Genomic DNA, 13,061 nt, shown 5'->3' on the forward strand with positions numbered 1-13,061 from the left:
GAGTGACATCATTTGAAGTAATATTGCAAGTAAGAGGGGTGATTGATAAGTTCGTGGCCTAGTGTAGAAGGAGGCAATTTTAGAAAACCTAGTACATTTATTTTTCAACATAGTCCCCTCCTGCACACTTAGTCCAGCGGTCGTGGAGCATACAGATCCCTTCTTTGTAGAAGTGGTCCAAAGCAGGGTGATCGATAAGTTCATGGTAGAAGAAGTTGAGTTATTAACTTCAAACTTTCTGCATTATCACTCAAAGAGTTGACCTGCACGTGCATGTATTGAGAGTGTCTTGAACCTCCAGGTGGTCCACAGCAAGGGTGATTGATAAGTTCATGGCCTAGGGTAGTAGGAGATGAGTTATACAGCTCTCGTTACATGCACGTGCAGTTCAACTCTTTGAGTGAAAGTGTAGAGTTTGAAGTTAATAACTCATTTCCTTCTACCTTAGGCCATGAACTTAGCAATCACCCCTCGTAGTTTAGAGGTTAGTGCAGCATTATTACAGCTCCGTGTGCTGACATTTTGAGTTCAATCCCATTGTCTTCTGTAAGGAGTCTATATGTTCTCCCCATGAAATGTGTGTGTTTTCTTCAGATGCACCGGTTTCCTCCCACAATCCAAAGATGTACTGGTTAGTGGGTGAATTGGAGTGTAAAACAATGAGAAGAAGCCTTACTGAACCCGATCAGATTGATGGTGAGAACATTCATTCCCTTGTTGCAACCAAAAATCCAAGATACAAGGTCAGTGAGGTGAAGAGAACTAACTTCATTCATAGCCCTTTGGAATTCTTTCTTTCTTTGGGCTGTGGGTAACCGAACATTTTCAAAACTAAATCAATGTTTATTTGGTCATTTCAAGCTATGATGAAAGGATAAGGAAAATAGAGCTGATGTGGAAGTTCACCAGAATCACAGTGAGTGGTAGCAGATCCGAGTCCTGCTCACATCTCTTAAATTTGTGCATTATTAATCAAATTGTGCAGTTCTCATCATGTGATGCTGCTATCCATTTTGAATCAGGAGTATGGCTAATCCAGAGTGTGTTCAGCCTATCAAGTGCCCAAATTAAATAAGCAGTACAAAAATAAAAATAAAAAAAGTAGTGAGGTAGTGTTCATTGTTTCAATGTCCATTTAGAAATCGGATGGCAGAGAGGAAGAAGCTGTTCCTGAGTCATTCAGTTTGTGTCTTCAGGCTTCTGTACCTCCTTCCTAATGGTAGCAATAAGAACAAGGCATGTCCTGGTGATAGGGGTCCTTAATGATGAATGCCAACTTTTTCAGGCATTGATCCTCGAAGATGTCCTGGATACTATGGACAGCAGTGCCCATGATGAAGCTGACTAAATTTACAGCTCTCTGCAGCTTATTATCACCCTCCTCACTGAGGTCCTAGTCCCTAATGGCCTTATTTATTTTGTGATTATTGGTTCGTGCCAAGAAGCCTCACTGCTTGGAAAGATTGATTGGAAGATCAAGCAGAGAGGCCATTGATCTCCACAGTGACAACGGAGGACACTGTGTTCAATCTGTGTTAATCCTGAATTTTTTTGCTTACTTGTAATAGATCTTGAAGTCAGGAGCCTTGCAAATTGGTCAATATTGACTACACCCTGGTGAGGTTCTGCCAATGACATCTGTGTCATCGGCGAGTTTATAGATGGAGTTTGAGCTGTGCCTGACCACAGTTTAGAGAGGGTAGAGCATTGGGCTAAGTATAAATCCTTGGAATGTGCCTGTGATGATAGTTAGTGAGGAAGAGATGTTAGTGCTGATCTGCACTGACTGTGGTCTCTTGATGGAGAAGTCAAGGATCCAGTTGCAGAGGGAGATACAGAGGCTCAGGTTTTGAAGCTTGTTGATTAGTACTGAGGGGATGAGTGTGTTGAACACAGAGTTGAAATCAATAAACAGCAGCTTGACCTAGGTAATGCTGTTGCCCAGTTGGATGAAAGATGAGTGGAGAGCCAAGGAGATTCTAATCCCACCTGCCCAGGTGGTTTGACCAGATTTGGCTAATGTATGAAACAACCAAGACTCCACTTTCATCCTTGAAACATAAGTCGAGTTTATCTGCGAACAGTTTAAATTCTTCTCTTTAACGTCCCTTCTTTCCTTTTCAAGGTGACTGGGGTCCCAAGCTGCAGTTCTTCACGGCATTGGGTTCCCGCCCTTGGAACTTGCGGAACAGCCAAGCGCTTTCGTTATCTCCAGAAGCAGCCTGGAAGACGGTGTGCGTTCAGGGTGCAGCCGAGTGCACCCCTGTGGGCAACCCAATTCCTCACCAGTGTCACTGACTGAAGGGACATGGGAGATCGGAACATTGAGACAGTGTCAGAGGCCTCTGCACTCAAGCAATCGCCGTCTCTGTCTTGATGCTGAGAGAGTGTTTGTTACTGATTCTCAAGTCAAGGGAACTCGAAATAAAGAGACACTGCAGACTGTAACATCAAAACAGCGAGCTGTTGGCCTCCCTCTTGCTGTGGAAGGAGCGATGCCTCGCTCTTCTTCATTAGTGAGAGAGGGAACCTGTGAGATATCAAACTGTTGGGATGAGTGAACAGTGGTTTTTGATGGACTCTAGATCACAGTCTCTTTGTGGGCTTTGCTATTGCTTGCATGGTGGGAGGTGGGGGGCTGAGGCTTTCTGTTGGAACAAGTGGAGGAAGAGGAAGAGAGAGGGTTGATGCTTTGCTGCCCGTTGTGCGTGGGAGAGAGGAGGGGAGCTTTGGGGTTCTAACATTTCTCTGTCATTCATTCTTTGGGGTTTTTCTTCTGTTTCATGGAAGTCTGTGAAGAGTAAGAATCTCAGGTTGTATACTGTATACGTTCTCTGATATTAAATGGAACCATTGAACCACTGAATTCCAAAGTTGTATTTTCAAAGCAACAGAAGCATTCTTTGGAACTCTTTTAAAACTCAGGTGATATCATTAAATGAAGGCAAGTGAGCTTCACGTCCCTTCCCTTTGTAGCCAAAGCTCCAAAACCACTCCAGACTGAATTTAGTTTACAGTCCAACACAGAGTTATTTGGAAACATATCTCTGCAGAGCTATCTTGTATCATGTCTTCAGAAAATAAGAGGGAAGGAAACGGCTCACAAATACAATTTTCTTATTCCGACGTCACACCATTCAAATACGTCTTTGATCTTACTGCAAGAGTTTTCATCCTGACCAATGAATGGTAAAATTAATGATGTGATGTTGTGCAGTATAGTTTGATAGCTTGGCAGACCTGGATTGGAACACGTTGCGCTTATTTCCACAGAATGAGTGGAAGACTTAATTAAAAGCAAGAGATACTCCTCGAGTGCCTGCATGAGGTTTATAGATATTAATGTTTCAGATAAGCTCATTCATAAAATCACTTTGCAGATAGAAGTGAAAGCATCTGTTGACCTCTGCCTGACTGCTTCCATGGGCTGGTGACAATGACACCTGGCTCAGAGCTTTGTTTAGGAGAGTGTGTGCCAGTAATACTGTTCTAATGATTCTCATCCCACCTTGATCAAAGTGCACACGTTCTTTAGAAGCTATGGAGCAAATTCAATGGACAAAACGGCCTAATTCTGCTCCTATGCCTTATGGTCTTGCATCTTACGGCCTAAGAATTTTTAAGGCATGGAGGACAATAAGGTACTGGCACAGAAAAAGTGATGAAACCTGAGGCATAATCACAAGACCATAAGACCAGAAGAGCAGATGCAGGCTATTTGGCCCATCGAGTAGTCCCTGCCATTCAATCATAACTGAATTTTTTCAGCCCCTTTCTCCTGCCTTCTCCCCACAACATTTAACCTCCCTTACTAATGAAGAACCTATTCACCTCTGCCTTAAATATACCAATACCTTGGCCTCTGCGGTCCTCTAGACAATGAATTCCCGATTCATCACCACTTGGCTGAAGAAATTCCTCCTCATCTCAGTTTTAAAGGATGTTCCTTTGTTCTGAGACTGCCTTTATGACATTGAATATTGTACCGGTGTGAGGCGCTGATTTTTTCCTGGTGTCTTATATAACTGGAGGTAACTATTGACCGAAGTTTGACCCCAACCTAGCATCAGCATTCACTGATGAGCCTCCAGTATGCCTGGCATAATTCACACTTGCTTGCATTTAATAGATGATGCTCATTGTTACATGACAAGGTTGAAATATGTTCAATTTAGTTATAAATAATTGTACAGATAATTTTCAAAAAGTGTTAAAATAATTTATTTAATATGAATATCATTTCATGTTGAGAAAAAAGTGATATTACTTTAAAAACATGCAAATGTATTTACTGAAAATTCTGCGAATTGGTGTGCAAAGTATTCTTTTGTAATACTGAGCACTGAATCTGCCATTAACTTGTAAAGTCCTGCATTCAACCTACAGCATGCAATTGATTGGCTGTGGATGGGGGGCGGTGTACACTGTACTCCTCATTCACTATAACGTTACTGATGCATGAACAGTGTGGTGTGTACGTTTCATTCACCATCTTCCTTCTTCAGGTAGGGAAAGCAATACAGAAAATGAGTGGAATTTTAAGCAAATTGGCACATTCATGTTCTCAGAAAATGAATTGTTTTCACTCTTTCAGAAAATACATTGTTGAGTGTTTTTTTCTCTGATGTTTGGTATAATTCTTTGAGTTACATGTTTGAAACCATGAGAAAAAGGCTGTTTTCACCCACTTGGCTTGTATGATTGAAGTGTTCAACCTGCGTGGCAACAGTGCCATGCAGACTCAGTGTAACGGTATGGATGCATAGTGTTGCAGATAACAGAAGATGATAGTTTATTTATATTTTTATATTTACTATTTTTATATTTTGTGTTATATTTTGATCATTTAGAATTAAAGTGAGATGTCCCCATAGAATAACAGAAACGATAGTTAAAGCAAAACAAGCCTGAGTGCTAAATGATTAACAGTATAAACGGGAAAAGAATTGAACCTGATTCAATGCACATCACATTGCCTATTGTTATATTTAACTGGATGTACCATCATTTATTTTGATTCACCATAAAGCTATTGAGGAATAAGCAGCACAGCGTGTATGTTCTACTGACCATCTCCTTTTTCCAGGGGTACCACCTGGGGATTCACCCTTCGTAGATCTCCTTATTAAACCACTATTGTGGCTGAGTGGTGCCACAACAATAAACTCTCACTCAAGGTCAGCAAAGTTGAAGAGCTGATTATTGACTATAGTTGGAGGAAACTGGAGGTCAATGAGCCAGTTCTCATCAGACGTTCTGAGGTGGAGAGCGTCAGCAACTTTAAGCTCCTCAGAGCTATCGTTTTAGAGGATCTGTCCTGGGTCCAGTATCGAAGTGCCATTACAAAGAAGGCGTGGCAGCCCCTTGAATTTTTTTAGAAGTTTGTGAAGATTCGGCATGTCATCTAAAACTCTGGCATTGTATTTGCACAATCATTGTCCTTTGCCCGGCGGTTGACATTGGTTGTGTGTAGTTTTTCATTGATTTGATTGGGTTTCTTTGTATTTACTGTGAATGCCGGCAAGGAAATAAATATTCAAAGTAATTTTATTATTAAACTACATATCTGTCACCACATACAACCCTGAGACTCATTTTCTTGCAGGCATACTCAGTAAGTCCATAACCAATATACAATCAATGAACGGCCGCACCAACTTGGGCTTCAAGACAACAAACTGCAAATGCGAAAAGAAAGAAATAATAATAATAAAAGATAAATAAACGCCTAGCTTCAATATGAGAGGAATTTGTCTTTGGTTACTAGCACAAAGCTGGCAGTAAAAATGAGCTGCTGGTTTCAATCACTGGGAGGCACAGTAGTCTAAAGGTTAGCACAACCCTTTACAATGCCAGCTACCTGTATAAGAAAGAGGTTCAATTCCCACCACTGCCTGTAAAAAGTTTGTACTTTCTCCCCATGACCAGGTGGATTTGCTCCCGTTTCCTTCCACTTTCCAGAGATGTTTGCTTAGGATTAGCGAGTTGTGGGCATGTTATGTTGGCACCAGAAGCGTGGCGACACTTGCAGGCTGCCCAGTACAATCCTTGCTGATTTGAATTGACACAAAAACAACAGATTTCACGGTATGTTTTGATGTACATGTGACAATATAGCCTATCTTCCGGAACCCTGAGAGGATACACTCACAATCCTTGAGCATGAGCAAACACAATTGTCTCCTATAATCTCATCCCTTCCTTGACAAATTATTCTGAACATTTAGTGCTTTGTGTAAAAATGTTCATGCTAATGCATAAATGGTAAATATTTTATTCTCTTGTTATTTTCTTAGGTCCAATTAGCTTCCCTACTTTTATAAAGTATTCACACTCACCCATTTGAAACCATGTAAAATTTATAAAACATTGTGCCAAAGTGGGCAAATCTTGCTCTCTGTTCCCACTGATTTCTCATATCTTTGAATATTTTCTTCCTGTTTAATTAATTCCCTTCTGAATATTGCAGATGACTTGACATCAATTGGAACTTAAAGTAATGCATTCCATCATTTGAAATCTGGTGTAAAATTGTATCAGCTCATCTCTTATTTTATTGTTCTACTCTTCGTTGTTGAAGGATCACACAGTACAAAAGGACCATTGTGTTCTTTGAAGCAGCATTTCTATGAGTCCCACTCTGCTCCTCCTTTTCCCCACAGCCCCATTTTTCAGCCATTAATAGTGAATATCCCTCCTTTCAGGAATTCTATTCCAGATCATAGCTATTACGCCTAAACTGAGGTCACTTCTTTCTGGAATGAGTAAGTTTTACTTTGTGTTGAAAGGATGAGTAGACCGATTGTACGTTGTCTAAAGTCTGATAAAATGAAAATGGGCATTATTTTCAACAGCAGAAAGATCATCTTTTACACTTGAAATACCTGTGAAGCACAGAATTTCACAGTGACACTCAACGAACAGTCCCCCATGCTAGTGAATCTATTACCTTTCTTCATTAAGTTCTGCCAGATGCTGCATCTTTCCAAGTGCTGCTGGTAAGTTATCTTGGACCTGTGGTGCTCTAGGATGCACCAGGCTCCTTTCAGCTGTTTGTTCCGATGCAAGTGTGCTTTGTCCTGAGCACACCATGTTTGATTGCCACTTTACGTCACACAGATTGTCAATATCGGTGTTCAGCTCTACAGAACAAACAGAAAAATATTTGAACTTGAAACCTTTTGTAGATATAAGCTTAAATTCATTTACAGTCATGGTGCTCAATCCATCTTTCAAAACCACCATCAACACATTCATCTGTCTGTTGGGTTAGGGCTTAGGATTGTTATTTGTCCTGGATTTCTCTTGTAGTTTAACTTTCCTATGCTTGCTTGTATTTTTATATAATCACCTATATACGTAATAGAACATAGAATAGTACAGCACATTACAGGCCCTTCGGCCCACAATGTTGTGCCAACCCTCAAACCCTGCCTCACATATAACCCCCCACTTTAAATTCCTGTCTAGTAGTCTCTTAAACTTCACTAGTGTATCTACCTCCACCACTGACTCAGGCAGTGCATTCCACACAATGTATAACTGTTCAATGAATTATTCAGTAATTACAGTACAATTGCTTTAGTCTTTTTCTTGAAACTTCATAGTATACAGTAGCAGGTGTCATGCTACTTGAAACTGGCTACTTTATATGTTAATTCTTATCATTGGAATTTGTGTTATCTCCAGAGTATGAGATAGTCACTACTGCTTTTTCCCTTTGTCTTTCTTTGGTCATTCTTCGCTTTACGACACTTGAAAAATTGCTCAGCAGTATGTTTTGTTTCTCATTCTTGACTTCTAAAGAACCTTTGGATCTCATAGGCATCATGGTCCAACATGTCCATCACTCACCATATAACCTTCCATAGTAATTATCCTCAATTAAACCAGGCTCTAGTCAAAAGTTCCACCTGATTTCTATTCCCTCCTGTATTTCTGCAGAGTATAAGGCTCTTCCACAGCTATCTACCTGTTGGTGCTCGTAGCATAGAAACATAGAAGACCTACAGCACAATACAGGCCCTTCAGCCCACAATGCTGTGTGAGCATACAGTTCTTGGCAGAACTAATTGGGTTTCTAACATTTTTTATATCATTCATTCTTCGGAGTTTTTATTCTGTTGCATAGATATCTATAAAGAGTAAGAATTTCAGGTTATATACTGTATTCATTCCCTGAGATTAAACAGAACCATTGAACCTGTTGATTCGTCTATGATGAATGGGATAATCTAAATACTAGAGACATGCCATGCTGGCATGAAAATTTTCTATGCATGGAGAATAGTTGATATTTAGCACTTTCTTCCTCAAAGATCCATTAGTGCTAGGTTGTTAATTTTAGATGTGAGGACGAGATTTTTGTTAAGGAAAATCATTTCAGGACATAATGGGATTCACAATGTTACAGCCATAATATCAAACGTGCAACAAACTCAAAAGACAAAATGGACTCCAGTTCAATGATCCCATGATCCTCTGTTCTTGAAATGAATGGTCCCTGTAAATAAGGATGAGAATTTTCTACCTTGTGACAGACAGGGAACAATGCTACTGCCAACGTTAAATTGGCTTAAGTGGTTTGTCCCTTTAAGATCACATTGTCCAAGGAAGACTGAGTTGAATTGGATCATTTATCACAAACCAGCGTCAGAGTATTTAGCCTCTCTTGTGTTGCCCTCTCTTCAGTCAGTTCCATTGAAATCAACAGGGCAGATCTGTCCTGAGACCACTCTCCACTGCCCCTGAATTCATGGAAATTTGGGCACAGTCTACTGCTGGGGACCCACCTCCCAGCACTTTAGCCTGGCTCAGTGCAGGGTGAGAGCAGTCAGGAGCAGAGATCGCCTCCCACTCACAGAACAGCTTCCACAACTGGTGAAGCTTCACGCTCAAATTCACAGCTGAAAGAACTGTCACTGTTTATCAAACATCATTGGTGTTGACAATAATTCAAATCACGTTGGCCATCTTGGTAATATAAATTATTAACTTTTTCTCACAGTACTAAAAATTGCACTCAGAAATATTAAAAATCGTTAAAATTTAATGCGATCAAAAAACCTTATTTTGCTATTCTGAGGAAGGATTGCAAACCGGAAATATTTAACTGTTTCCCTTTCTACAGAAGCTACATGACCTACAAGATATTCCAGAATTTTCAGTGTTTCATTCTACTACCTTCCTCTGGAAGCTATTTTCTCTCCTGACACAGGCTCAGCAGCAACTGTCAGCCTGAGAGCTGGGATGTCTGTGGACATTTGAGTTGCTGGCAGGACATCGATTCTATGAAAGACAAACTTTGATCTACCTAAAACTTTTCAGTGTAAGGAGAGCTGAGATGAATGCTTCCTTCTGACATATTCCAAGTTGCAGGAGCAGAACAGCGCATGTGTTATAGAAATACGTAGGACTATGTAGGAGGGAAAGGTTAAGAGGGGTGATTGATAAGCTTGTGCTCTAAGGTAGAAGGAGTCGATTTTAGAAGACCTAGCACATTTATTTTTTCAACATAGTCCCCTCTCACATTTGCACACTTAGTCCAGCAGTCGTGGAGCACACGGTTCCCTTCTTTGTAGAAGTCGGTGTCTAGGACCTCCAGAAGTGGTCCATAGCATGGGCTGATTGATAAGTTTGTGGCCTAAGGTAGAAGGAGATGAGTTATTAACTTCAAACTTTCTGCATAATCACTCAGAGTTGAGCTGCACGTGCATATAACGAGAGCTGTATAACTCATCTCCTTCTACCTTAGGCCACAAACTTATCAATCACCCATCTGTGGACCACTGCTGGAGGTCCAAGATGCCGACTTCTACAAAGATGGGATCCGTATGCTCCACGACCGCTGGACTTGCTGTGTAAATGTAGGAGAAATAAATCTGCTGGGTTTTCTAAAATTGACTCCTTCTACCTTAGGCCACGAACTTATCAATCACCCCCCGTAGATTGATTTTAGAATACGTTAAAAGATCTGCACAATATTGTGTGACAAGACGTTTGTACTGTACTGTAATGTTCTATGTCACATTTTCTAGATGTTTAGTGCTTTGTCAGGGCTCAGAGCAGCTACTGGAAAGGGTTTGTGAAGGACCACAGTCCAGAATCCCGCTACCACTAGACATTGAGGGGCCAGGGCCAGTGTATTAGCTGTTCAAATATTTTGTGAATGTACTATTTAAGGAAGAACAATCAGTGACATTTACACATTCTATAAAATGTATTGATTAGATGATTGGATTAATGTAGAGAAAGATGTCTATTGATTGCATTTCCAATAAGCACTCTATTAGTCCACCTCTACACCTGCTCATTAATGCAAGCATCCAATTAACCAATCATGTGGCAGAAACTCAATGATTAAAGCATGCAGACATGGTTGTTCTCTGGAACAAACATCAGAATGGCAAGGAAATGTGATCTAGGTGACTTGGACCGTGTAATGACCATTGGTGCCAGATACGGTGGTTTCAATAACTCTGAAATTGCTGATTTCCTGGGATTTTCACGCACAACGGTCTCTAGATTTTACAGAGAATGGTGCAAAAAAACAAATAAAACATCCAGTGAGTGGCAGTTTCATGGGTGAAAACACCGTGTTAATGAGAGAGGTCAGGGGAGAATGGCCAGACTGATTCAAGCTGGCAGGAGGGTGCCAGTAACTCAAATAACCACACGTTACAACAGTGGTGTGCAGAAGAGCATCTCTGAATTCATAACATGTCGAACCTTGAAGTGGATGGTCTACAGCAGCAGAAGAACATGAACATACACTCAGTGCCCACTTCATTAGGTACAAATGGTACAAGTATGTATATTATGAATTTTTTAAGTGAAAAACAAATTTGAACTGATATCCAGTCTGACTACCTAAATGTGCTGGGGATCGGGGCAAGAAGCCACAGGGTGTGGTTAGAACAGACAGGAGCAGATAGCCAAGATGCAACATAGATTGGGAGCGTGGGAGCAGTGCTCTCTCTTACTAGCAGAGAAGAGCCTGGACAGTGCAGTTACACTGAGTCCTCTTCCATTTCATCTGGAGATTCAGGATGGATCAAGTCCATAAAGTCACAATGAAAGGCAGTGAGGTCTACCCAGCTTTGTCTCAGTCTGATGGCCACCATAAGTGTGTGTTTGCATTAAGTAGTGCACTAAACTGAAGCACAGCAGCTGTCGTGTGCTGATGTTCCACCTGTCCATTATGTTGCCAAGGATGGACCTGGCCTTGCTGCCACATAAAGTTGTGCTTCTCGGAAAAGTTTCTGCAGTAAAGCACTATCGACCACAAATCCATCAGGCAGTTGTCATCACTGAACAACCTGCAGGCCCTGTGGGAGAAGGCCGTGGCAGATCCTGTGGAATGATTTTTCCAGCTGACTCTCAAAGTTATTTGTCCAATTGCCTTATTACAGAGCACGCTACCAAATATCCGGATTGCACCTCGAAAGCATAAGACCCTCCAGGTCCTTCCTGCATAGCCAGACTCTCAGTCTCACCGGATACAACCTTCAGGTTAGCTGCAGTGTGGATGAACTGATCAGCCAGCTCCTCGTGGACTGTACAGTTCCAGACTAGGGAAAGATGCAATAATCCTCGGTGAGGTTTGCCTTGTACAGCTGTGCACAAGAGGACTATTCCCAGGGATGCATACTGAGATAAACTGGAAGATCTTCAATGTAGTGAATGGCTCACTTTGGTCAACTCAAAACTTGTTAGCCACCAATTGCAAGGAGGTTTTAAGGGTGCAGGGGCATGTGCTGAGGGAGCCACCAAAGCCTAGTGCTGCTAACACAAAGGCTCTATGGTGAATGACCACAGCCCAGTGGACACTGAGGAGTAGGGAGATATTCTAACGGCAGGGTGACACTACCATAGCTAACAAGGGAAGTCAAAGCTAACATAAAAGCAAAACATACATCATATTACAGAGCAAAAAAAACAATGGGAAGTTAGAGATATGGGAAACTTATAAAAACCAACAGAAGGTGACTAAAAGAGCCTTGGGGAAGATGAAATATGAAGGTAAGTTAGCCAACAATTTCAAAGCGGATACCAAAAGATTTTTTCAGATATATGAAGACTAAAAGAGAGGCTAGGGTAGATATTAGACCACTGGAGAGGTAGTAATAGGGCATAAGGGAATGGCAGAAGAACTAAATAAGTATTTTCCATCAATATTCTCTTTGGAAAACACGAGCAGTATGCCAGATGTTTAAGCATATCTGGGAGCAGAAGTGAGTGTAGTTGCAGTTACTAGGGAGAAGGTGCTTGGGAAACTGAAAGGTCTGAAGATAGATAAGTCGCCTGGACCAGATGGACAGTACCCCAGGGTTCTGAAAGAGGTAGCCCTTGCGATTGTGGAGGCATTAGTAATGATCTTTCAGGAATCACTGGAGGACTGGAAAATTGCAAATGTCACTCCAGCCTTCAAGAAGGGAGGAAGACAGAAGAAAGGAAATTATAGCTAGTTAGCCTGAATTCAATGGGTGGGAAGATATTGGAGTCAATTGTTAAGGATGTAGTTTTGAGGCACTTGGAGACACATGATAAAACAAACTAAAGTCAGCATGATTTCCTGAAGGGGAAATCTTTCCTGACAAACCTATTTGAATTTTTTGAGGAAATAACAAGCAGAATAGACAAAGGAGAGTTGGTGGATGCTGTGCACCGGGATTTTCAGAAGGCCTGTGACAGGGTACCACATTTGAGGCTCCTTGGATCAGGTAGCGCTGAGGAAGCAGGGAGGCTGCAGAAGGACTTGGACAGATTAAGCAAGTGGGCAAAGAGGAGGTAGCTGGAACATAGTGTCGGGATATGTATGGTCATGTAATTTGGTAGAAGGAGTCAAAGGAAATAGGAAATAGAAAATAGGAGACTATTTTCTAACTGGGGAGAAAATTCAAAATTCTGAGGTGCAAAGGGACTTGGGAGTCCTTGCACAGGATTCCCTAAAGGTTAATTTGCAGGTTGAGTTGGTGGTGATGACGGCAAATGTAACGTTAGCATTCATTTTGAGATGACTGGAATATAAAAGCAAGGATGTAACTCTGAGACTTTATAAG

At 41.2% G+C, this 13,061-nt stretch overlaps 1 protein-coding gene across 1 annotated transcript in view; it reads right to left on the bottom strand.

Moving 5' to 3' along the window:
- The window catches only part of apc2 (APC regulator of WNT signaling pathway 2), a 233,285-nt gene that overhangs the window by 99,964 nt on the left and 120,260 nt on the right, over positions 1-13,061 (bottom strand). The window contains exon 4 of the mRNA XM_059990792.1: positions 6,950-7,142. Coding sequence (XP_059846775.1) covers positions 6,950-7,142 — 193 coding nt within the window. The remainder of the gene's footprint in view (positions 1-6,949; positions 7,143-13,061) is intronic.

The sequence above is a fragment of the Hypanus sabinus genome, chromosome 16, assembly GCF_030144855.1.
Source record: "Hypanus sabinus isolate sHypSab1 chromosome 16, sHypSab1.hap1, whole genome shotgun sequence".
Taxonomy (NCBI): Eukaryota; Metazoa; Chordata; class Chondrichthyes; order Myliobatiformes; family Dasyatidae; genus Hypanus; species Hypanus sabinus.